General features: G+C 37.9%; 1 protein-coding gene across 6 annotated transcripts in view; it reads left to right on the top strand.

Moving 5' to 3' along the window:
- RGS22 (regulator of G protein signaling 22) overlaps positions 1-25,091 on the top strand; it is a 151,877-nt gene that overhangs the window by 10,902 nt on the left and 115,884 nt on the right. For all 6 annotated transcript variants that reach the window (XM_008001210.3, XM_008001209.3, XM_073018248.1 and 3 more), the window contains exons 3-5: positions 1,719-1,781; positions 17,077-17,298; positions 24,982-25,067. In XM_008001210.3, coding sequence (XP_007999401.2) covers positions 1,719-1,781; positions 17,077-17,298; positions 24,982-25,067 — 371 coding nt within the window. The remainder of the gene's footprint in view (positions 1-1,718; positions 1,782-17,076; positions 17,299-24,981; positions 25,068-25,091) is intronic.

Below are 25,091 nucleotides of genomic sequence, written 5' to 3'. Positions count from 1 at the left end.
TGACAGGGCAAGACCTTGTCTTAAAACAAAAGCAAAACGAGTATCTCCTCTCAGATAGTTCATTGAATTAGAATCTTTTAGAAGTGCAAGACATCTGGAAATGAATATATGAATCTGGAAATTAGAAATTTCAGGCAGTGTGGCAATTCTAGGCAATACTTAGGTCCACCTGGTGCTATGAAATACATATTCTGTATTATGACTAAAAATTAAAAATGAAATGTATACTTTAGAAAAACAAACAAGGGATTGTATTGCACTACTGTATGTTATTTAAGATATACACTATTCACATCTGTGGATTTTTGATCATGTGATCCAGTACTGCCAAATTTGGCCACCCTTATTGTAGCACAATGCCTTCTACCCAGAATTCAGATGTTTTCTCATAAGAGTTAGCAAAAACTAGATAGTCCACTAAATACAGTTGGAATTATTAAAGTAACTTTGGGAGGTAAAGTTCGATAGGTTATTAAATGCCTTGTAGTTTTCGCCAAAAGGATATCTGCCTTGTTCTGCTTTGTTAGACTGCCAATCAGGACTTTCTTTGAGCACGTGCTACTAAGGTACTACTACTAAGGTAGTAAATTTATTAAATCCTTAGTTTGTTGTTATTTTAATCAGTTGAAATTTTTAGAAAACTAAATCTTTTGTTTTAAGGTTTCTAGTAAGTTTCTTGATATAAATTCTATAAGTGATTGTTTGTAACTCTCTTCTGATGCTGCAATTACTTAAAGAAATTACCCTGAAAATCTACTTCCCAAAATAGATGCAATATGCTATAGTGTCTTCCTTATAGCACTATATACTTCAGTACATTTTAAAAAATTGGCCAGTATAAAAAGAAAGTAATCAGCCATATGGAAATAATAGCATTGTGTCATATTGTCAACTTTCATGTTAGATTTGCAAAATTGAAATATAATTATGAATAACAAAATAAACACATGTACCATATAACAGTTATGCCATGATGTGCTTTTGACATAATGGAAACAATTACTAATAAAATAAGGTGTCTTAGGATTTGGAAGAGAGATTTTATTCTTGGCAGTGGCTTTTCAATTTTGCCAATTTGAAAAGTGGCTATGTTGGTGGATGAGATAGTTATGGAAAAAATGTATACAATCTTTATTCTTAGAACACATGCATTGTCAAAGTTTCCTCATGCAAAAGTGAAGCAAGATCCAGATTAAAAAATGTATCTCATTCTGGGGTGGTGGGGCAGTACAACATTTTCTTCACTTCTTTTATCACTTCCATTGGGCAATTTAAGAAATTTACATGCTCAATTTCATTTGGGCTCCAAACACTGCTTCTTGTTGACTCTGCGTTTATTTTTATGAAATATATATATATTTTAATAAGTCTCTGTGAAACTTACCATGTGGTGGTATTATTTTGTATTTGTTGATTTTCATTTAAGTGCTGTGCTATATTTTTCATGTGTTGTTTTCCAACTAAGTATAGTAGCAAAGTGTTTTAAGAATATGCTCCCTTCTGTTTTCTTATTTTTTCCTTTCAGAGATTGGAAGGAAACTATAAAACACTATAAACTGTGTCCAGTTTATAGTGAGGGTTCACTGTTTACTGACTAAAAGAGATTTGAAGATCTACATGATAATAAATTCATAGCAGAATTAGACAATAATATAGGCATGATTTAAAACATTGTTGTATAATTATAATACTGTGTTTTTATGTTTTTTTTTTTGCAGGAAGATTCTCTGGCAACAGATGATTTCCTTGTAGACTACTTTAATGAATTTCTAAGCCTTCCAGTGAGTTTATTATTATGCTCTATCAAATACATATTATCAAAGCAAAATATTTTAATCACTGAATTATCTTGTGAGACTAATTTATCAGGGACAATGCTTTTTAAAAAATATTAAAGCATTTAGGTAAAGGTTTTATCTTTTTATATAATCATTTGGATTTGAATCATATTTAGAAATTATTCTTATTGAAGAAAGCTGCAGTTTTTCTAACCATTGTAAGGCATTCTGTACAAACTCTGGTTCAGCTGTATTTGGCACCATGTTAGGCTTTTTCTTTCTTTCTTTCCTTCTTTTGAGACAGTATGTCACTGTGTCACCCACACTGGAGTACAGTGGTATGATCATGGCTCACTGCAGCCTTGACTTCCCAAACTCAAGCGATCCTCCTGCCTCCCAAGTAGCTGGAACTGCAGGCATGTGCCATGACGCCCAGCTAACATGTTAGACTTTTGACAGAGGTGATAAGGACAAAATATCAAAAAAGTCAAGGAACTAATTTCTTGCTTTCAAGCAATTATTTTCATCCTCTTGGATAGATCTTAAAGTGGAATTTGTATTTAAGGCAACTAGAGTTTTATATCAGTAGTAAATAGGACTTGGCACACTGTCGTTGGTGTAACATAGATTGATGCCAATTAATAGTTTCAGTCATAGACAGCAGTAACATATATTGTGAGTATTAAGGGATGTCCTAGTCCATATAGTCTATGCTGCTATAACAGAATAACTAAGATTGGGTAATGTATAAGGAGTGGAAATTTATTTGGCTGACAGTTCTGGAAGTTGAAAAGTCCAAGATCAAGGGGCTGCATCTGGTGAGGGCCTTCCTCCCACATCATGCCATGGTGGAAGGGCAAACAGAGATTAAGAGAATGAGGGAGAAAGAAGGGCACTGACCTCCCTTTTATAACAAACTTTAAACAAATTTTATAACACTCTCTTGATAACCAACCCACTCTCAAGATAATAACATTAATCCATTCAGGAGAGCAGAGCCCTCATGACCTAATCACTTCTTTTTAGGCTCCACCTTCCAACACTGTTGCATTGGGAATTAAGTTTTCAACACGTAAAATTTGGGGGACACATTCAAACCACAGCAAGGAATTGGGGAAAAGTGAAATGAGGGGTCATAAAAAGACCTATCTTGAGTGGAAATAAAGTTAATAAGGAATGCTGGTTAAAAGACATATAAGAAAAGGTTTCTACTATTAGGTTATGAAAACTGTTTTCCAGAAAAAAATTGAAACATAAAAAAAAATCACAAGTAATTTTAAAGGGAGTGTACCATAGATATGAAGTCTCTTAAAGCCTAAACACTGGAAATACCTTTTGAAGGGAAATTACTATTCAGTACTTTCTTGTGTAGATTAGTTTTATATATATGTATGTATCTATGCATGCGTGCACGTTTGTTTTGTATTTTTTTTTTTTCTAAAATAATTTTGTACTCTCTCTATTGGGCATAGCTAAGTCTCTGGACCCATTATGGAAGTTAGATTGACACACCAAAGCCCCTGCTCCCTTTCCAAGAACAAGCCTGAGTGACACCACAGGGTACTCAAAGAGTTCTTGTTTGGTCTGACTCTTTAACTTTTGTTATCCAGTTGTATATTATATAAAACCCAGCAGCATCACAAAATTGCCAGAACTTTGCTTTTCCAGATTGTGTAGTCTTTCCTGTGGGCTCTGCAATCTCCATTCTCTCTCCAAAACAAGTACATTTTTGTGAAATTTTAAATAGAAAAGTCTCTATATAGATCTAATGTCAATTTCTTAACATTTGCATTTCAGGGTCTTGGGATTTGTGATTACATTGACTTGTTTTGGAAAAGAAATTCTCTTAATTTTCTTTTTCAAAAAATCTATTTTAAATTATAGAAATGACATAACAATAGTATAGACAGTTTACCAAAAATGTGATAATCCTGGCACCCAGTCAGAATACACATTGCCATTTTTGTGTTTCCTTTTAGACTTTAGGTGACATGACAGTGTGATTTTGATTGAATTCCATGTAGTAATGTTTTTATCCCTCCTGAGCAAGACCTGAAGTTTGACCCCTTCGTGTGTCCCAAGCACTCACCCGGGCTGCCTTTTTCCTGTTTTCCATCTCTCTAAATTCTGTTTTTACTTCCCCTTCCTTTTTTTTTTTTGAGTTCCTTTTGCATCTACATTCAGGATCACACAGTCTACCTATTAATTACCCGTTCTTCACATTACAAGACAAGAGAAGAGAAAATGTTGTCACGGGTTTTCAAAAAGAATCTGGGGACAGAGAGGAGAAGGAATGATGTATTCTCAAACCAAGTGTCTGGCAAAATTCTAGAACAGATTAGTAATGTTTGGTTTATGAGCACTTAGCTAAGAATTAGAAGCCAGTGTGAGTTTACTGAGAGTAAGTGTGCCAAACTAATCTTTCTTTTTTTGGATAGTTATAGACTGGTATTTTAGGGAACCATAAATTAGTGTATTATGATTTCAATAAAGTATTATAAAAAATAATAAATTGAATCATGTTACTTCCTGCTCTGTTCAAAACCCTGTCTAGGGACTTCTCATTACACTAAGAATAAAATCCAGAATCTTATATGATCTGGCTCTTGCTATCTCTTGATCTTTATTTTCTCCTTACTTTCCCTACTTACTTTCCAACCTGACTGACTTTCTTTATGCTTCTCAAACATGAATATGCCACATATACTCAGGATCTTTCTACCTGGCCTGCTTTTCTCTTAGATACCTGTGTCACTTTCTCCCTAACTTAAATCCCTTCTGTTTAGAAAGCCTTCCCTAACAACCCTATCTAAAATAACAACCTCAACACATGCTCCACTTATAGTGCTTTGTCTCCAAAGACTTTATAATTATCTGTGAAATTAGTTTTCAAATATTTGAACTGGTTCACTAACCATAATCAGCAGGAGTTGATTTTTAATAACCTACAGATTGAATTCCAAATTTGCTAGTGTACAATTCAAGACCTTTTGTAATTTGGCTTCAGCTTAACTTTCTAGCTTTGTATCTCGCTTCACATTACTTGTGCCATCCTGCATACTCTTTCCTGCCTCCCCTAGCCCACCAATCTGTCTTGACCACACTTATTCTTCCCGTGCTCAAATCTCACCATGTAATTGTTGGTATTAGGAGTGAGAGAACTGTGTTTGATTCCAACTTTTCCACTCTTACTGGTGTGATCTTTGAAACCTTGCTTACTTCATTCCTCGATTTCTTTCTCTGAATTAAGCTTACTTAATTCCTCGGTTTCTTTCTCTGTGAAGACAATATAACTATCTTACAAAATTATCATCAAGCGAGGTAATGTATATTAAGTGCCTAGCACAGGTTTAGTGCTTCACTTTTCTTTTCCTTCACTAATTAGACTATCTCATCCTCCATTCCTATAGCATAACAGGCAATCACTCTTTAATGGGATTGGTGGATGGTCAATCTAGAGGATAATCTTATGTGCCAAACAAATCTGTCATTGGCTTTGCCTTTTTAAAACAATTTTTATAAGAGACTTGGATGAAAAGTTGCAAGTTCTAGTATTAGGTCACTCATCTAGTAAATAATGGTCCGCACAGGTTCAGATGGCTCAAAACTTTTGATTGGTCCATCATGCTATGATGTCTATAGAACTGGCAGCAGAGGAGTAAACTAATGATTTGAGTGAGAGAATCTGGTCTTGTTTTTATCCCGATAGTATGAAATGGACCAAAACAAAGTTAATGTGGTTTTAGGGGTCATTAATAGAAGTGTAGTCAAGCTCAAGAAAAATATTAGTCTGGATCACAGAACTCAATAAATGTTTCTTTGAATAGGGTTGTATTGTCAGACTGCGCTTAGACTGTTGTGTTCCATTTTTGGTGCCATATGTTAAGAGTTGCTCTGCCAAACCAGACTCAGGGAGACTGAGCCAGTGATCACTCTGGAAACCATGTCAAATGAAGGGTTGAAAGAAGTTTGGTGTTTAACCTGGCTTGGGAATGGGTGGCAAGGGTGAAAAGGAGTAGTCCTTTTAAAATATTTTACGATTTGATTGAGGAAGAAGGGTTAATGTATTCTGTGAAACTAGAGTGCAGAACCAGGGCCAGCATTTATGAGATAAATTGATTTGATTTTCACTTACCATAAGAAGGAACTTTAGAATTTGTTTTCTAACAGTTAAATGGGCTGACTTGTGAAGGAGTAAACTTGGAGGTATTCAAGTAGAGGTTAGAAAATCATTTTATGAGAATATCGTGTGTGTGTGTGTGTGTGTGTGTATCTCATGTATCTCTGTATATGTATATATATATCTATGGTGGGAGATTGGACTTTCTTGAACAGAGAAAATTTCCTTCTTCTCTGTTTATTTTATCTCAGAAGCTACACTGTAAATTTCCTGGGGGCAAGGACAGGTCTTTTCTGTATCTTCCTAAGCTTCTTGATTATGATTCTGTTTTTATTTCAACATTTTTCATGTGAGATCCTTAATATAAACAAGTAAACCTTCTAATCTTTTCTCCTGCCTCCTTTCCTCACCCACCCCCACCCTCAGCCCCCACCAAAAACAATAGCCTAAGCCCTAGAGTGTAGATACAGATTATAGGGCTCTTAGGTCATCTCTGAGATGACTTCTGAGACTTTTTCCGTATTTGTAATGACATGCCCATGGTCCCATACCGAATTGTGGTAGAAATGGGCCTAGAAATCGGGCATTCTGGCCCCTACACTATTTCTTTCCATTACACCATTATACCCTTGGGACACATTGTAAGATCCAGAAACTGGTGGCTGGTAGCCTGCCTCTGTGTTATTTTTTGATGAGGGGAATCCAGGACAGTTGCTGCTATTATAAATGATTATGGCACTTTCCAAATTCTAGCTTTCATAACTTCATTCTGTTTGTTCTTGTGCCAAGTTCACATTCAGATATTGTTTTCATTTGGTGTCTGGGAGGTTTTTGCTGTCAACTCTTTATGGACAAGTGTTTGCTTATTAAGTTTTCTTCTGTGCTATAGTGTGAAAACGTTTTTTTTCTTTTGGCTTTGTTTTGTGTGTTTTATGCTTAGTGACCGTTGTGGGATTGAGTAGATGAGCCCACATAGATTTAGGTTGGTCCTCTGTGGGTGGTTTCAAATGTTTGTGACATTTATAGTTTGCAGAAGCTGAAGGGGTGGCCTGTTCTATACCCTCCTCACAAGGATAGGTATGTCATATGTTTGCCAGACCATGCTTAGCTATGTGCTGTTGGAATTTTACCATAACTTCTTTTTTTGGACTGATTCTCCACACTTTTTAAAATCTGTAAACAATTATAATTTCTTGCAGCTTAATGAAGGAGTTACATGCTAGATGGACTGTTGTGGGGGACCAGTGAGGGGAGAGAGAGAGTATATTTTGGGAGAATGCATGGGATGAAGGGGGATGAAGGGTTTGGGTCTTGTCTTGCCAAAATCTAAATACTCAGAAATTGATTTTTACAGGTGTTGATAAGGCTCTAGGAAACTGCTTAGTTCACTGTTTATACCTCTGGGTGTTTTGATAAGACTTGCAGCTCAAAAATACAGCACTCAAATTACCTGACTCATTTTTTAACTAAGGATATTTTCTATACATTTTATGTGGCACATTATTCCTTGCATCCCATTGGTGAACATGTCTAGTAAACAGTTTATGGTTTAACATCTAAAGTGACAATAAAGCTTAGATTAAAAGAAGTTGTTATTGGTAACTGACTTGTTGCATTCAAGTAGTCAGATGTTTTCCATTCACTGACTAGGGATCCATGTTTAAAATATAGCTTTGGAGCTCAATTAGTAAAGATAGAGTTGGAGCAGAGATGAACATGTATTAAATTAACCTAGTCATTAGTTTTTAATTTAAATACTGTTCAGCTAAATAATTTGGCACCCAGTAAGTTTCACTGGTGCTAGGCTGGCAGTTTAATCACTAATTATTCACAGGTTTTTTTTTCTCTCCCCTTTTCAAAGAAATGTGGAACCAGCAATTTACTCTGGTAAAAATATTTTCATGCGCTTGCTTTTTCTGTGAAAATATTTTTCACACATGGATGACTAGTACTACAAAGTTAGCTTTCACCACCTTCAGGTCAATTCATTTTGGAATATTTGGAAAATGATATCCTTGAAATAAGAAAATTAAGTAAGGACAAGAGCAGTCTGTAACAGCTTGTGGAGGATTGGGTTTGAGGCTCAAACTGAAAGTTTTTCCTATCATATGATTCAAAGTTGAGCATTCTCTAAATCAGCCAACTTAGCTTTTTGGAGAAAAGACTTTCTACATCATTCATTTCTGTCTCCCACACCCTATGTGTCTTGTATTATTACTTACTAAACTATAGGAGTTTTATAGGTAAGCTTAGAAATAGTTAAAGGACTTGATGTTTAAGAGAGCTTCTTTTTAAGCCAACAACAGGAATTTGGGTACTAATGAAAGACCAGGGCTCTTTCTACTGGGTATCAAACACAAATGGCTGGCACCACCTCATATGTGAATACCCATGACAGTCAGCACGAAGTAACCAACAGATTGTGGCTTTGCAGTTTGTCTTCACCTGAATTCTGCCTCTCCTCAGCTAAAAACTCTTCAGTGGCTCCTCCTTGTTGTAAAGCAGTGATTCTTAAACATGTGCATGCGTTAGAATGATCAGAGGACTTGTTAAAACTGAGAATGCTGAGCTCCTTCCCCAGAGATTTTGTTAGAAGGAGGGGACCGATAAGTTGCTTATCTTTCTTTTTTCTTTTCAACTTTTATTTTAGATTTGGGGGTGTGCATGTGCAAGTTTGTTGCCTGGGTATATTGCGTGATGCTGAGGCTTAAGATATGAATGATCCCTTCACCTAGGTACTGAGCATAGTACCCAGTAGTTTTTCAGCCCTTATCTCCATCCTTCCCTCTCCCATCTAGTCGTCCCCAGTGTCTATTGTTGCCATTTATGTCCATGAACACTTGATGTTTAGCTCCTACTTATAAGTGAAAACATGTGGTGTTTGGTTTTCTGTTCCTGTGATAATTTGCTTAGGAGGGAATTTGCATTTCTAACAGGATATCAGGTGATGGTGATATTGCTGATCTAGGAATCACCCTATGAGAACCATTGGTTCAACAGTGTAAGTTGAGAGTTACAGCATATGATAGTAGGTCCTCAACGAACTCACCCTTTCTCTCCAGTCTTATTTCTGCTATTCTCCCTTAAAATATTAAAGTTGAATATGTCTCACTGCTTGCAGTTCACCAAATGTAACCTATTATTTTGTGCTCTTGTATCTTATTTTTATTTTTAATTTTTGTGGGTACATGGTAGGTGTCATGCTCCTTTATCTTGATGCATTGGCTGTTACTTTTGCTGAATTCCCCTCTTCTCCCTTGTATACCTGACATTGCCTGTTCATTCTTCAAAATTCAACTCTAGCAGCCCACTTTCCCTGTACATCTTCCTTAATTTCCAGAATATATTAATAGTTAATGAGTCCTACTGTGCCATCACATTACTTTGTACGTTCTTCTATTGTGCTTGTTCTGTGTTAAACTGGAGTTGCGATATACATCCATTCTTATTTGAATTGAACTATTCATGTTCTGCAGAAAGAGTGAGGTTTAAAGAGTGACATAAAGAGTGATTTAGCCGGGCGCGGTGGCTCAAGCCTGTAATCCCAGCACTTTGGGAGGCCGAGACGGGCGGATCACAAGGTCAGGAGATCGAGACCATCCTGGCTAACATGGTGAAACCCCGTCTCTACTAAAAAATACAAAAAACTAGCCAGGCGCGGTGGCGGGCGCCTGTAGTCCCAGCTACTTGGGAGGCTGAGGCAGGAGAATGGCGTAAACCCGGGAGGCAGAGCTTGCAGTGAGCTGAGATCTGGCCACTGCACTCCAGCCTGGGCGGCAGAGCGAGACTCCGTCTCAGAAAAGAAAAAAAAAAAAAAAAAAAAAGAGTGATTTAAAGAGTGACAATGGTTTTCTCTTTTGTACCAATCTATGTGTATGTGCCCTGGAGAGTGTGAGAGATGGAAGATGAGAAACTGCCATTCCATCAGTGAGTGTCATCCTTTCTGCCTCTTACAGTATGTTGTTATGTCATCATGCTAAGGGTGATTCTAGTGTTAAACATACGTATTTTGTGTACAACGTGAGCTTTAAACACAAGTCCATCCCTTCATCCAGTCCCTAACTGAAGAATCAGTGACCCATTTCAATCTAGAGGAACAACTGACTCATGAACTTTTTGAGAACATTGTTGAAGACAACTTTATGGATGTTTTCAAGATTTCAAGGGATTATCTTGACTAAATATGATTTCACCTTATGTGCTGACTTTCATATCCTTTCCCCTCATAGGATGGGTCTTTATTGCCATTTATATTTACTTTTCTGTCTTCCTCTCCTGGATTATGTGTGTTCTGAGGCAGGATCTGTGTCTTTTCCATTTCATTTGGGGCTTCGTGGAGGATGCCCTATATTGGTTCACTCAATATATTAAATAGGATATTATGATAATAAATACTTATTGAATAAATGAATGAGCTAACAAAGGAATAATGGAGCTAGGTGATCTTACTAAAGAGCAGAAGATATAGACTTTTTCCCTGGAATGTCCATCATGGACCGATGAAGTATCAAACATGGAAAGCACCTTGGATTTATCTAGTTACGACTTCTTTTTACTGATATGCCTCAGAAAGGCAAAGTGATTTGCCCAACATTTCTTCCATTTTTAATCATTCTGCTTATCTTTCTCTGGATAGTTTCTAGTTTAGCCAAATCTCTTTTAAGAGTATGATAACCAGACCAGACATAATATTCTAGTATTACCACCCTTGTCACTGGAGACATATTTCCCCTTGCCATTTGCATTTACACAAGTTTTAATTTATTTCAGCATTTTGTTGACTCTTCATCATAGACAAAAATGAAAGATCATGTACTTGTTCCTTCAAGGGCAGAAATAATGTTCTATTCATGTTTGTATCCTCTATGTTTAGGGCAATAATTGGCACTTGGTAATTCAAACATTTTGCTATTGGTAAAATGAATTACCGAGAGAAGCTTTGAAACAGTTGTTTGCCACTTTTATCATCTTAGAATCATAGTACTTTTAAGGACCTTCCAAGATCTAAGCTAATGCATGGCTTTTCAAATGCAAAAATACTTTTTTATCCCAGCAAGATCTCTGTTCCATTATAGTTAATTCCACAGAAAGAAATTCTTAAGTTTAAAAAGTATAAACATTTTTACACATAAATTCACATTTCTTTTTTAATAATAAATAGAAACATTGCATGTCATTTTATTATAAACATAATTCCAGTTTTACATTTGTTGTTTTTACTGTGCTGTTTCTATAAAGTACTTTTTTTTGACCAGTTCCTCTCCTCACTTTCATGTACTTACATACACTTTCTTCCTCAGAATGAATACACTGCCTTTTTCCCTACGAACTCCATTCAGAATTCAAGTAATTTTGTAAGTGCATATGAGTAGCACAACCTAAATCACACATGAAATTGTAGCTGTAGGGAGTCTGAGAAATAAGGTTTTTACTTTTCCAGGTTTTGCATTTCAGGAGGTTGGAGTGGATCCTGAGTGAGCCAGTCCACAGCATCCACAATAAGGCTTAACTAAAATTACATGGCCGGGTGCGGCGGCTCACGCCTGTAATCCTAGCACTTTGGGAGGCCAAGGTGGGTGGATGATGAGGTCAAGAGATCAAGACCATCCTGGCCAACATGGTGAAACCCCTGTCTCTACTAAAAAATAGAAAAATTAGTTGGCACCCAGCTACTTGGGAGGCTGAGGCAGGAGAATCACTTGAACTCAGGAGGCGGAGGTTGCAGTGAGCCGAGATCGTGCTGTGTCTGGAATTGGTGGGTTCTTGGCCTCACTGACTTCAAGAATTAAGCTGCGGACCCTCACGATGAATGTTACAGTTCTTAAAGATGGTGTGTCCAGAGTTTGTTCTTTCAGACGTTCAGATGTGTCTGGAACTTCTTCCTTCTGATGGGTTTGTGGTCTTGCTGTCAGGAGAGAAGCTGCAGACCTTCGTGGTGAGTGTCACAGCTCTTAAAGGCAGCATGTCGGGAGTTGTTCGTTCTTCCTGGTGGGTTCACGGTCTCACTGGCTTCAGGAGTGAAGCTGCAGACCTTTGTGGTGAGTGTCACACAGCTCATAAAGGCAGCGTGGACCCAAAGAGTGAGCAGCAGCAAGATTTGTTGCAAAGAGCGAAAGAACAAAGCTTCCATGGTGTGGAAGGCCACCCGAGCAGGTTGCCGCTGGCTGGCTCAGGCAGCCTGCTTTTATTCCCTTATCTGACCCCACCCACATCCTGCTGATTGGTCCATTTTACAGAGAGCTGATTGGTCTGTTTTACAGAGAGCTAATTGGTCCATTTTGACAGAGTGTTGATTGGTGTGTTTATAATCCTTGAGCTAGACAGAGTCACAGAGTGCTAGTTAGCTAGATAGAGTTAGCTAGATGCAGAGTACCAATTGGTGTGTTTACAAACCTTGAGCTAGACACAGAGTGGTGATTGGTGCATTTACAATCCTTGAGCTAGACACAGAGTCACAGAGTGCTAGTCCTCCAAGTCTCCACTAGATTAGGTAGATACAGAGTACCAATTGGTGTATTCAGAAACCCTGAGCTAGACACAGAGTGCTGACTGGTGTATTTACAAACCCTGAGCTAGACACAGAGTGTTGATTGGTGTATTTACAATCCTTGAGCTAGATACAGAGTGCTAGATGAAAAAGTTCTCCAAGTCCCCACTAGGTTAGCTAGATACAGAGTACCAATTGGTGTATTCACAAACCCTGAGCTAGACACAGAGTGCTAATTGGTGTATTTACAAATCTTGAGCTAGATACAGAGTGCTGATTGGTGCACATAACAATCCTTGAGCTAGACACAGAGTCACAGAGTGCTAGTTCTCCAAGTCTCCACTAGGTTAGCTAGATGCAGAGTACCAGTTGGTATATTCACAAACCCTGAGCTAGACATAGAGTGCTGATTGGTGTATTTACAAACCCTGAGCTAGACACAGAGTGCTGATTGGTGCACATAAAATCCTACAGCTAGATATAAAAGTTCTCCAAGTCCCCATCCCGTTCAGGAGCCCAGCTGGCTTCACCCAGTGGATCCTGCAGGGGGACTGCAGGCAGAGCTGCCCGCCAGTCCCCAGCGGCGCCTGCACTCCTCAGCCTTTGGGCTGTGATGGGACTGGGCGTCACAGAGCAGGGGGTGGCGCCCCTGGGGGAGGCTCAGGCTGCACTGGAGCCCACTGCAGGGGGGAGCTCAGACATGGCAGGCTGCAGGTCCCCAGCCCTGCCCAGCGGGGAGGCAGCTAGGGCCCCGTGGGGAGGCAACTAGGGCCCGGGGAGAATTTGAGTGCCGCGCTGGGGGGCTGGCACTACTGGGGGACCCGGTGCAACCTCCGCAGCTGCTGGCCCAGATGCTAAGCCCCTCACTGCCCTGAGCCTGCGGTGCCTGCTGGCCGCTCTGTGTGCAGGGCCCCCGGAGCCCGCACCCGCCAGATCCCCCAAGCACCTCGCACAGCCCTGGTTCCCGCCCACGCCTCTCCCTCCACACCTCCTGGCAAGCAGAGGGAGGCAGCTCCAACCTCGTCCAGCCCAGAGAAGGGTTCCCATGGTGCCCTGGCGGGCTGAAGGGCTCCTCAAGTGCTGCCAGAGTGGACACCAAGGCTGAGGAGGCACTGAGAGTGAGGGCTGCTAGCACGTTGTCACTTCTCAGTGCCACTGCACTCCTCTAGCCTGGCGACAGAGCAAGACTGTCTAAAAAAAAAAAAGAGAGAAATTATGTGGTCAGTTCTAGGTTTAAAGCAGTTGCGTAGTCATAACTCAGGAGTTCTGTTGTAAGCTCATTAGGGGACTTGCTGTAAAGCCACGAAGGGTTCATTTAGCCTTTCTCAGCTGCAGTTGTGCATTTTATGTTAAATATAAAAGTAATTGTTGGCTGGGCACAGTGGCTCATGCCTATAATCCCAGCACTTTGAGAGGCCAAGATGGGTGGATCACAAGGTCAAGACCGAGACTGAGACCATCTGGGCCAACATGGTGAAACCCCATCTCTAGTAAAACTACAAAAATTAGCTGGACATGGTGGTGTGTGCCTGTAGTCCCAGCTACTCGGGAGGTTGAGGCAAGAGAATCGCTTGAACCCAGGAGGCAGAGGTTGCAGTGAGCCGAGATCGCGCTACTGAGCTGAGACAGCGCCACTGCACTGCTGCCTGAGGACAAAGCGAGACTCAGTCTCAAAAAAACTCAGAAGTAATTGTTAACTACCTGCTTTAAATCCTCCCCTAGCCCCTGCGTGTGACGGGGACAGTGTCCCATCCAGAGAGTTAGTAATTTTTACACAAAACCTGTTTGTGATGTGATAGCAGTAGCTCTGTGATAACAGCCAGTCTCCCCAGAGTGTGGTGATGGTTCTGCTCGTGGAATGTGAGCAGCCCACCGCACCAGCTCATGAGCTGGAAAGCAACCATTATATCCTCCAGACCGCTGCAGAACCTTTCTAAAACACAAATTAGAAGTAACTATGTTACTTTCCTACTTAGAATGTTCATATGTCTCCCTGTTTCCTAGAGGGTTAAGATAAAGTCCATACTTCTTAAAATGGCATGCAAAGCCTTTCGTTATCTGGTTATACTACGTTATCTGCTTCAAGTCTTTCTTCTCTGTTCCTTAAACTATTCCAACTACGGCTATTCTTGTTCTAATCTGGCAGCGTAGAGTTACCCACATACAACATGTTGCTTCATGCTTCTGTGCCTTTACTAGTAGAACCAGAGTAGATAAGAGTATAGGCTTTGGTATCAAAACGCTTTGTTTGAATCCAAGCTACCCTAACTTCATAGAATTATTACTTAGCAGAGTCCTTGGCATAGAGAAGTGGTCAGTACACACTAGTTTTGTCATATGTGAATAAACTTTATATGTAATAAAGAAACTTTATGTGTATTAAAGAAGAGGAAATGTTCTGTCTTTGGGACCAGAGAGACTTGTTTCCATAACCCTGATCATCTAGCACTTTATAGCTCTGAGTCCATGGACCATCACTTAGCCATCCCTACCATCAGTTTTTTTGTGAAGAGCTATGTCAGGAATGTGGAAGTATTCAAAAGAGTGCTTTTAAAGTGTCCATCATGACCTTTAACCTAAGGGAATTAATGCAGGAACAGAAAACCAAATACCACATGTTCTCACTTATATGTGGGAGCTAAACATTGAGCACACATGGACACAAAGAAGGGAGCAATAGACTTACTATTGTAGGGGCCTACTTGAGGATGGAGAATGGAAGAAGGGTGAAGATTGAAAAACTACCTATTGAGTGTTATGCTGATTACCTGGGTGACAAAATTATCTGTACACCAAACCCCTGCAACATGCAATTTACCCATGTAACAAACCTGCATATGTACCCCTTAAACCTAAAATAAAAGTTGGAAAGAAAAAAAATAAAGTGTCCATCACATGCCTAGCATGTGATAGACATTCAGTAAATAGTCCTTATCATCTTCATTATTTCTGCCAACTATACCTTAACTACTCACTACTACTAAGTAAGATTGATACTAGGGTCTTAGGGTATCAACAGTCCCTCCTAATTTTTTTACTTGAGCACTTTTTACTTGTTAGTAGGAAATGTTTTATTTATCCATTGAACTAACTAACTAACATTCTTTGCTTTAGATTATCACAGCTTTGTGTTCCTCTGGCTATACCAGGTCAGAGGGTAGGAGGCAAAAAAAAAAAAAAAAGAAAGGAAAACAATAGAAGTCAAGCTTGTTCTCTTGTTCCATGTATACTCAGAACTAGAAGAAATGTTTTCCAGATGGTCTTTCACTTTATACAGCTTAATTTCTCCTACCCACATTAATATTTGATGTCATTCTCTACCAAGTTTAATTAATTTCCTTTCTCCAACCAGATAAATCTGATCTGTGATATCAGCAGACTCTTTTTTCTCTTTAGTTTAGTGATAGCATAGTTTAGGGATACTATTTATGTCATTTAGATAAATGGTGCCTGTTTGAATCCCATGTGTGAAAGACAGATGCAATGGGCAACTAATGAAATATATGTATTGAAGAAACTTTATATGTAATTTATGGCTAATTCTTTCTTACTCATTGAGCAATACTTATCATTTTGGGAGAAACTCTTAGTCCTAAGGCTTTTGAGACTGTGGACTGATATTCGTCTTGAACTGTATCATCCATGTACTTTAATTCGTCAGACCTTAGAGATGTGATATTATCTGACATTAAAATTTAAATATATATATACACATGCTTCTAGTTCCAATTTTACTATGAAATTCTACCACTTATTAAATTATGACTATAGTATATCTAGCAATCCCGTAGTAAAATTTGAATTAATGTTCTACTTAGAACACTTACTGATCCAAGGGGAAGAGTTTGATGTCTTCTACCACTTGCCTAAGCATGTATAAGTTAATCTACATGAATAGTCAGTTCACTGAAGGTACCCTAAAATAAACAAATATTCTGAAAAAGGGACCTGATTCAAGATTCGGAGGACAAATGGGAAAAGACATGGCCAATTCACCATTTACTTCTTACGGAAGTGGAGGCCTCAAAGATGTTCAGTGATTTACCTAGAGTCACAGAGCTACTTATTGGCAAACTGGCGTTCAAACTCAAGATTCTTGACTATTGTATATCAACTGACTGGCTTTAAATAAAAGTTGGCAGCATTTAGAATTACCGATAAAAACCTCAGAAATGTTATTTTCTTCTCTCTTTTTTGTCACAGCACGAAGGATGGTGTTGAAATAGTCTTAACTGAAGAGCATATTATACTTAAATTTGTCCTTTTGGACAAGGGAGATTGTTAGCCTTCATGGCTCCTAAGGATGAAAGACAGTGGGAGCATTATTTCTTCCTTTACTCATTCCTCCCTAGTGATCCACCCCCTTCTAAGAGAATAACATTGCTTTGTAAAGCCAGGTATATATTTCTGTCCAGTTTCAAATAATCACAGAGATAAGTTGTTCATACAAAGGGAATTTCTGCCATAGCATACCCTGACAGTTACTCGTGGCATAAGTACATTGGCAAGGAAGAGTTCAGTGGGTTCCCTGACCTCTACCCAAGGGATTTCCTAGGTCCTAAAAAGGAAGAGGGAATGATTAAGAACACAAAACTCTGAGGTATGCATGCATGTATGTAAACTACAAGTCTTAGAGACTGTGAGTTTCCAGGTTTAAAAAATGTTTTAATTTCCACAAATTTATATTGCAGACCTTTTCGGAGGCAATTAGATTTAATGCAGATTATGGAGTCTTTGAAGTAGTTAATGATGCTCCACAACTTCTGGAAAAACAACTGAAAAAAATTCTACAAAACCAGCAACCTCGAAATCCCATTTTTGATGTTGTAAGGAAAGGAAAGAATGAGGTTAAACCTGTTCAAATGAATGCCTCCAATGAAAATGAGACCATTAATGTCAACTACAATATTATGGTAAGAAAGTATACTGTTTTATCTTGTTAGATGGATAAAGCATTTGGTGAAATCAACATGAGTTTCCTTAGGCTTCCCTTTTTGAAGTGTAGCTACATTTATTAACCTGTGTTGTACGTACACATAGTATTTGTTAAGCACTTTTCAAATCCAGTGGCCAGTTTAGCAGCTTTGTTGATGTTCACTTATCAATTTGAGAAGATTCATGTAATTTACCTTGAATATTTGAATATTAGGTTAGTTTTGAGTCATATAAATATAAGTATCCTTTATAATTTTGATGCATGGTGGAAAATGTGGATATATAGGCAATGTATTTTGTTTGGGGTTTGAACCAATCCTGTCAAGCAGTTGGGAATTGAGACTTCTGACCCTCAAGTTGTACTGTGTGGCTCTGACCTCCCTGGCCTGAAATTTCATTTTCAGCTTCTAGATTGTGTCTCCTTAGCATGAGGTCAGAAAACCTGCGTTCTAATATTGGCTCCTCTGCTTACTGACTCTGTGTACAAGTCACTTTGATGAGTCTGATTTTCATCATCTGTCAAATGAGGCCTTTACTACCTGCTACTTAGGTTTCTTGCATGGATGAAATGAAAATAATAATGAATGTTTAACAATACTATTTCACAGTGATTCAAAATGTCTAGTATAACTAGGCTGAAGTATGTCTAACATTTAAGACATAGATTTACTCTAGCCTGAAAATTCTTCAATTCTTCTGTTACTGAATTGAAATAATTTCTATCTTTAACTTTCATCAAAAGTTAGTTTAAAAATTTTTTACTAAGTGGGATAATATTTATTGTTTTATTCACTTCCTTCAGTGAATAGAAATTTTTAATTGTATGGAGGTCTTTATGACCTATTTATTTATTGTTAAAAGCTGTTTAGGAGCTTCTTGAGTTATGTGCTTTGACACAAGTTTCTCGGAAAGATTTAGATGATCTTATTTGATATATTTGAAGGTAGACTGATTAATTAAGCATGTCTATTATAAAACTAGGGCAGCAATTTGGAAGTTTTTAAAAAGAGGCATGAGTAATGAAAACAGGCCAGCTGCAATGGCTCACACCTATAATCCCAGCACTTTGGGAAGCCAACACAGGTGGATTGCCTGAGCTTAGCAGTTAGAGACCAGCCTGGGTAACATGGTGAAACCCTATCTCTACAAAAAATAAAAAATTAGCCAGGCATGGTGGCATGTACCTGTAGTCCCAGCTACCCGGGAGGCTGAGGTAGGAGGATCACCTAAGCCTGGGAGGTTAAGGCTGCAGTAAGCTGTGATCACACCACTGCATTCCAGTCTAGACAACCAAGTGAGACCCTGTCTCAAAAATATACTAAAACTAAATAAAAATAAAAACAGTAGTGGAGATCAAAGGAATTAAAAAGTACTAAATGAAAAGCAGACAGAAAATGAGGAAAAAACAGACAAAGAATATAGACACATAAAGAATAAAACAACTAGGAAAATGGTAGTAGTGATTTTAAACAAACCATATCAATAATTAATATCACCTTAATCATATAATTAATGTATATGATTAATAATATAATTAATCATATTGAGTTGTCATGATGTGTCATTCCTTTGATTCCAGAGCCTTGGGAGGCGGAGGCAGGAGGATCACTTGAGCCCAGGAGTTTGAGGCTGCAGTAAGCTATGATGGTGCCACTGCACTCCAGCCTGTGTGACAGAGTGAGGCCTCATCTCTAAAAATAATGATAATAATAATATACACTAATAATTACATGAAATTTAATGGCCTAAGCACCCCAAGTAAAAGCCAGAGTCAGGGATGATTTTTTAAAAATTGTGATTATTTGCTGTCTACAAGAAACTAACCTTAAAAATAAGACATAAATAGTTCAGAAGTGAAAAGGATAGTAAAAGGTATACCATACAATTATGAATTAAAGGAAAGCTGGAGTGACTATATTGATATCTGGCAAAGCAGCCCTCAGAACAAGGAATCTTACCATGGATAAAGAGGAACATTACATAATGATAAAAGGGGGAGGGTCAATTCACCAAGAAAGCTTAACAACTCACAATATGTATGCACCTAACAACAGAGGTTCAGAATACATGATGCAAGAGCTGATAGAACTGAAAGGAGAAATAGATAAATTTATAGTTATAGTTGGAGACTAAAGCACTGCTCTCAGTAACTGATAGAAAAGATAGAAGATCAGTAAGGAAATGGAAGTTCTGAAAAACGCTAACAACCAAGTAAAGCTAATTGATCTTTACAGAGCACTTTGTCCCACAACAGTGGATGTTTATCCCACAACATTTTTTTCTCTAGTGCACTGGGAATATTTACCAAAATAGACCATATTTTGGGCCATAAAATAAATTTCAGCAAACTTAAAAGATTTGAAATCTTGCCAACTGTGTTCTCAGACCACTTCAGAATTAAACTATAAATGGGTAACAAAATTCTTAAATACTTAATTGCATAACATACTCCTAAATAATTCATAGGTCAAAGACTAAGTCCCAAGGGGAATTAAAAATTATGTTGAATTGAATAAAAACTAAAGCATAACATATCAAAATTTGTGGGATGCAACTAAATTAGTCTTTACAGGGAAATTTGTACCATTAAGTGCTTATAATAGAGAAGACTAAATAAATCTACGATCTACTTTTCACTATGAGAAACTAGAAAAATTAAGTTAAAATTAAACCAAAAGTAAAGAAATAAAGAACAGAATCAATGAAATTGAAAACAGAAAAACAAGAGAGAAAAATCAATGAAAATAAAGCCTTGTTTTTTGAAAAAATCAACGAAATTGGTAAACTTTTAGCCAGAATGCTGAAGCAAAAGAGAGAGAAGATATACATGCCCATGCCCAATATCAGAAATGAAAGAGGGGATGTCATTACAAATTTTACAGACAGTTAAAAAAAAGAATTTGCAAACAATTTTATGTCTATAAGCTCATGACATTTAAATGAAATAGGCTTTTTTTTTTTTTTTTGAGATGGAGTCTCGCTCTGTCGCCCGGGCGGGAGTGCAGTGGCCAGATCTCGGCTCACTGCAAGCTCCGCCTCCCGGGTTCACGCCATTCTCCTGCCTCAGCCTCCCAAGTAGCTGGGACTACAGGCGCCCGCCACTTCGCCCGGCTATTTTTTTGTATTTTTTAGTAGAGACGGGGTTTCACCGTGTTAGCCAGGATGGTCTTGATCTCCTGACCTCGTGATCCGCCCGTCTCGGCCTCCCAAAGTGCTGGGATTACAGGCTTGAGCCACCGCGCCCGGCCGTTTTTTTTTTTTTTTTTTTTGAGACAGGGTCTCATTCTGATGCCCAGGCTAGAGTGCGGTGGGATGATCTCAGCTCATGGCAATCTCCACCTCCCAGGTTCAAGCGTTTCTCCTGCCTCAGCCTTCCAGGTAGCTGGGATTATAGGCATATGCCACTATGTACAGATAATTTTTCTATTTTTAGTAGAGATGGGGTTTCACCATGTTGGCCAGGCTGCTCTCGATCTCCTGGCCTCAAGCGATCCACCTACCTGGGCCCCACAAAGTGCTGGGATTACAGGCATGAACCACGGCATCCGGCCCACATATTTCTTAAAAGACACAAATTATCAATGGTCACTGAAGGAGATATAGATAATCTGAGTAGTCCTACATCTATTACAGAAGTTGGATTCACAGTTTAAAGTCTTTCCGCAAAGACAACTCCAGGCCCAGATGGCTTCACTGTTTAATTCTATCAAACACTTAGAAGTGAAGTAACCTTAAATTTATAAAAACTTATACAAAAAAACAAAAGAAATCAATTTTTAATTCATTTTATAAGATGGGCATTACACTGATGCCAAAACTAAATGAAGGAATTTGAAGGAAAAGAAAAACTTACAACTTAACATCACTCATGAACACAGACCACAAAAATCCTCAAAAAATAAGCAAATTAAATCCAACAATGCAAAAAAGATAATTCTATTTAAGAAGATAATACAGGTGTAAATCTTCATAACCTTGGATTATGCATTGGTTTTGTTAGATATGACACCAAATGCACAAGGAAAAAAAGATAAATCAAAACTTTCATGCTCTAAAGGACACTACCAAGAAAGTAAAAAGACAACCTACAGAATGAGAGCAAATATTTGCAAATCATATATTTTATAAAGATGTGTATCTAAACTATAAAAATAACTCTTAGAACTCAAAAATAAAAAGACAAATAACCCAATTTAAAAATGTGCAAAGGGTTTAGAATAGACATTTCTCCAAATACTATAAACAATAAGCACATGAAAAGATTTTCAACATCATTAGTCATAAGGGAAATGGAATAAAAATCACAATGGGACACTACTTCACACCCAACAGTATGGCTGTGATTTAAAAAAAGGCAAATAATAACAAACGTTTGTGAGGATTTGAAGTGATTAGAACCTTCATACACTGCTGGTGCAATTGTAAGACGGTACAGCTACTTTGGAAAATATTAGGCAGTTCTTTAGAGCTTAGCCCAAGAGTTATCAAATTACCCAGAAATGCCACTTCTAGGTATATACTCAAGAGTATTGAATACATATGTTCACACAAAAACTTATATACAAATGTTCATAGCAGCATCATTCATAATAGCCAAAAAGTGGAAACAACTCTAAAGTCCATTCTCATTGGTGAGAATTCCATTTTGGAAAACATTTTGGCACGTCTTTCCAAGTTAAACATATACCATACCACCTATAGTCCATTTGTGTTGCTATAAAGGAATACTCAAAATTGGGCAATTTATAAAGAAAGGTTTATTTGGCTCATGGTTCTGCAGACTGTATAAGAAGCATGGCACTAGCATCTGCTTCTGGTGAGGGCCTCAGGAAGCTCCCACTTATGGTGGAAGACAAAGAGGGAGGAGGCATATCACATGGCAAGAGAGGTAGCAAGGGAGAGAGTGAGGAGGCATCAGGCTCTTTAAACAACCAGGTCTCATGTGAACTAACAAAGTGAGAACTCACTTATTACCATGGGGAGGACACCAAGACATTCATGAGGGATTCGCTCCCATGACCATGACATCTCTCCCATGAGGCCCTACCTCCAGCATTGGGGATCACATTCAGTACAAGATTTGGAGGAGGCAAATATCCATACCATATCACGGCCTATCTATCCTACCCCTGAGTATTACCCAAAAGAAATGAAAAGTTATACTCACACAAAAACCTGCATGTAAATGTCTACAGTTTGCTTTATTCATGATCACAAAAGCTGGAAGTTTTCCAGATTCCTTTAACTGGTGAATGGATAAAGACACTGTAGCATATACATACAGTGGAATATTACTTAGCAACAAAAAAGAATGATTTATACATGAAAGAACATAGATACATCTTAAATGCTTTATGCTGAATGAAAGATACTAGATATTGATTCTATTTATATGACATTCTGGAAAAGGCAAAACTGTGGAACAGATCAGTGGTTGTCAGAGCCTAGGGTTGGACGGAGTTGCTGACTACAAAGTGGCATTAGGAAATTTGGAGAGTGTTGGAACTTTTCTGTATCTTGATTGTAGTCCTGGTTACATGATTATATGCATTTGTCAAAACTTGCAGAACTGTATTAAAAAGGGTGGATTTCACTGTATGTAATTTATACCTCAATAAATCTAACCAGTAAGATCTACTCACTGATAGCCATGCTTTATGTGTTTGCCTTGTACATCTAAATATAATTTTTTATTAATCCAATTCTGTAGGCACTTTAAACACCTTGCATATGGCTATTCGGAAATAGTTCTGTACTGATTTACCTAAAGTCATCTTCCCTTAACATTCTGGTTATCCCTTTCTGTTTCTTAACCAACTTACAGAAATTTTTTTTAAGGTTTAAATAATTTAACCTTAGATAGATTCTTTTTGTGTTTCTTATACGTATTTATTAAGTTATTTTATGGTTGATCAGGATTGTCTTGTATGTTTTTTGTCTTTATATTTAGTTACTTTTTAAAACCACGAAGAGTTTTGTTTTCAGCTTGGCTAAAGACTTTTCTTCAATTTTTGATTTTATTCTTTTTAAACTTTTTTATTCATTTTATTTTTAGGTCAAATAGGTACAAAAACACTCAAAAGAGGATGAATTATAGGTAAACTGTTTACTAGCTGAATATTCAGCAAATTGGTTTTGAATGAACTGACTACTTTGACAACCTTATAGAATTCTTTAAGGATTCATGTGGATCTTTATATGTAATTTGGTATCTTTCTGTGATACATTGAATGTAGCGCTAATGGGAGTTCAGAAGTCCTGCATGGTTGTCAGTGTGTAGCCTATGCAGAGTCTTTCTAAGATCCAAATGTCCTTTAGATCTCACTGATAAGCAGTGAGACTGTCAACAAGGTGCTGCTGATTAGGTGCTGGCTATTTCCATGGTTTTCTTCTATTCTTTCATTATGCAGAAGATAGTGTTTGGTGAAGGCAAATGGATATGGTTTTTTTTGCTGAATAGAAAAAAACTATTTGATGTTCCATTCCTGAATGCCTAAAGACTTCTGCACGTATCAGCAATGATGAGCACACATCACCCTCATGAGCATCAGCACATTAGATGTCAGCAACACTACTGTATGGACATTCAATTTCCTCACTAGAGTTAGTAATGGTCTATGTGTTAACTCTTATGCAATATCACAGCAAAACTATCACCTTAGATTGTCCATGGAAGCCACATAAATGCAAACACATTTACCTCACTGAGATTGTTTTATTTATTAGTAACATATGTTCTGTGTCCAAGGTACTGATATTATTTAGAATTCTGGAAAAAGTGAATACAAGAAAAAGTAGAATCAATGGTAAGTATTTTAGGATGAACAACAGTAACTCTTCAGTAATTCAGTAATTCTGTATTGCTCTCACAACCTCAAGATAAAATCTGTACTCTTTAGTGTTATTTAAAATGCTATTTGCAGTCATGACCCTGCCTACTTCTCCAACCTTTCTCTTTCCATCCCTTAAATCTCATCCTGTGACCTAATACTGCTACACTTGTGGTTTGTCTCCTCTTTTGCTTCCCTGCTCAACCTAGCTAGCCTTGCTTCGGGTCAAAGAGTGAAGTGCGTGTTCTGTGGGAAACCTCTTCTGAGTTAAATGTCTCTGTGGGCTCCCACAGAAGCCTACACTGTGGCATTTGTAACACTCTACTATCATTATTAACTTTTTTATCTGTAAGAGAGTGCCTGGAGATGTTAAACAGTTTAAACATTTTTTTAAACTTGATGAACAAGGGGCCTGCAGTGACCTTGGTGGCCTTACCAAGTTTTCTTGGTGGTTCTTTTTCTGTTTGTGATTATTTTTAACCCATTTTATATATGACTGAAAATACTGAGATTCATTGGCTTTTTTTTCCCCGTCATTCTCCCTCCTTCAACAAGTTACTTAACTTCTCTGGATTCAATTTGTTAATCTGTAAAAATTGAGGCATTATATAGTTGATATAGAATTGTTAAGAGAATTAAAAACGTACCAGAGGCAAGAAGTGCCTCACATTTGTGGCTCAGGTTTATTGATCTCTCTAGTGGAAATAGAAGACCTAGGGGTAGGGCTCCTGCTGACAGCTGGAGGTCATTATTGCTCTCATGATTAAGCGTTAATCATCCTAAAAGTGATTTTCTTTGACCTTCTTTTCCTTGCTCTTTTTCTTCTCGTAGTGTCTCAGTCGTGAAGAAGGTATTAAGTGGATCAAAAAAGAAAGACTTCCAGCATTTCTGGAAAGTGATTGCTACTTTGAATACAGGTATTATAGTCCCATCAATATATG

The sequence above is a fragment of the Chlorocebus sabaeus genome, chromosome 8, assembly GCF_047675955.1.
Source record: "Chlorocebus sabaeus isolate Y175 chromosome 8, mChlSab1.0.hap1, whole genome shotgun sequence".
Lineage (NCBI taxonomy): Eukaryota > Metazoa > Chordata > Mammalia > Primates > Cercopithecidae > Chlorocebus > Chlorocebus sabaeus.
The sequence above is the reverse complement of the archived record's forward strand: the minus strand, read 5'-3'. Positions and strand labels throughout refer to the sequence as shown.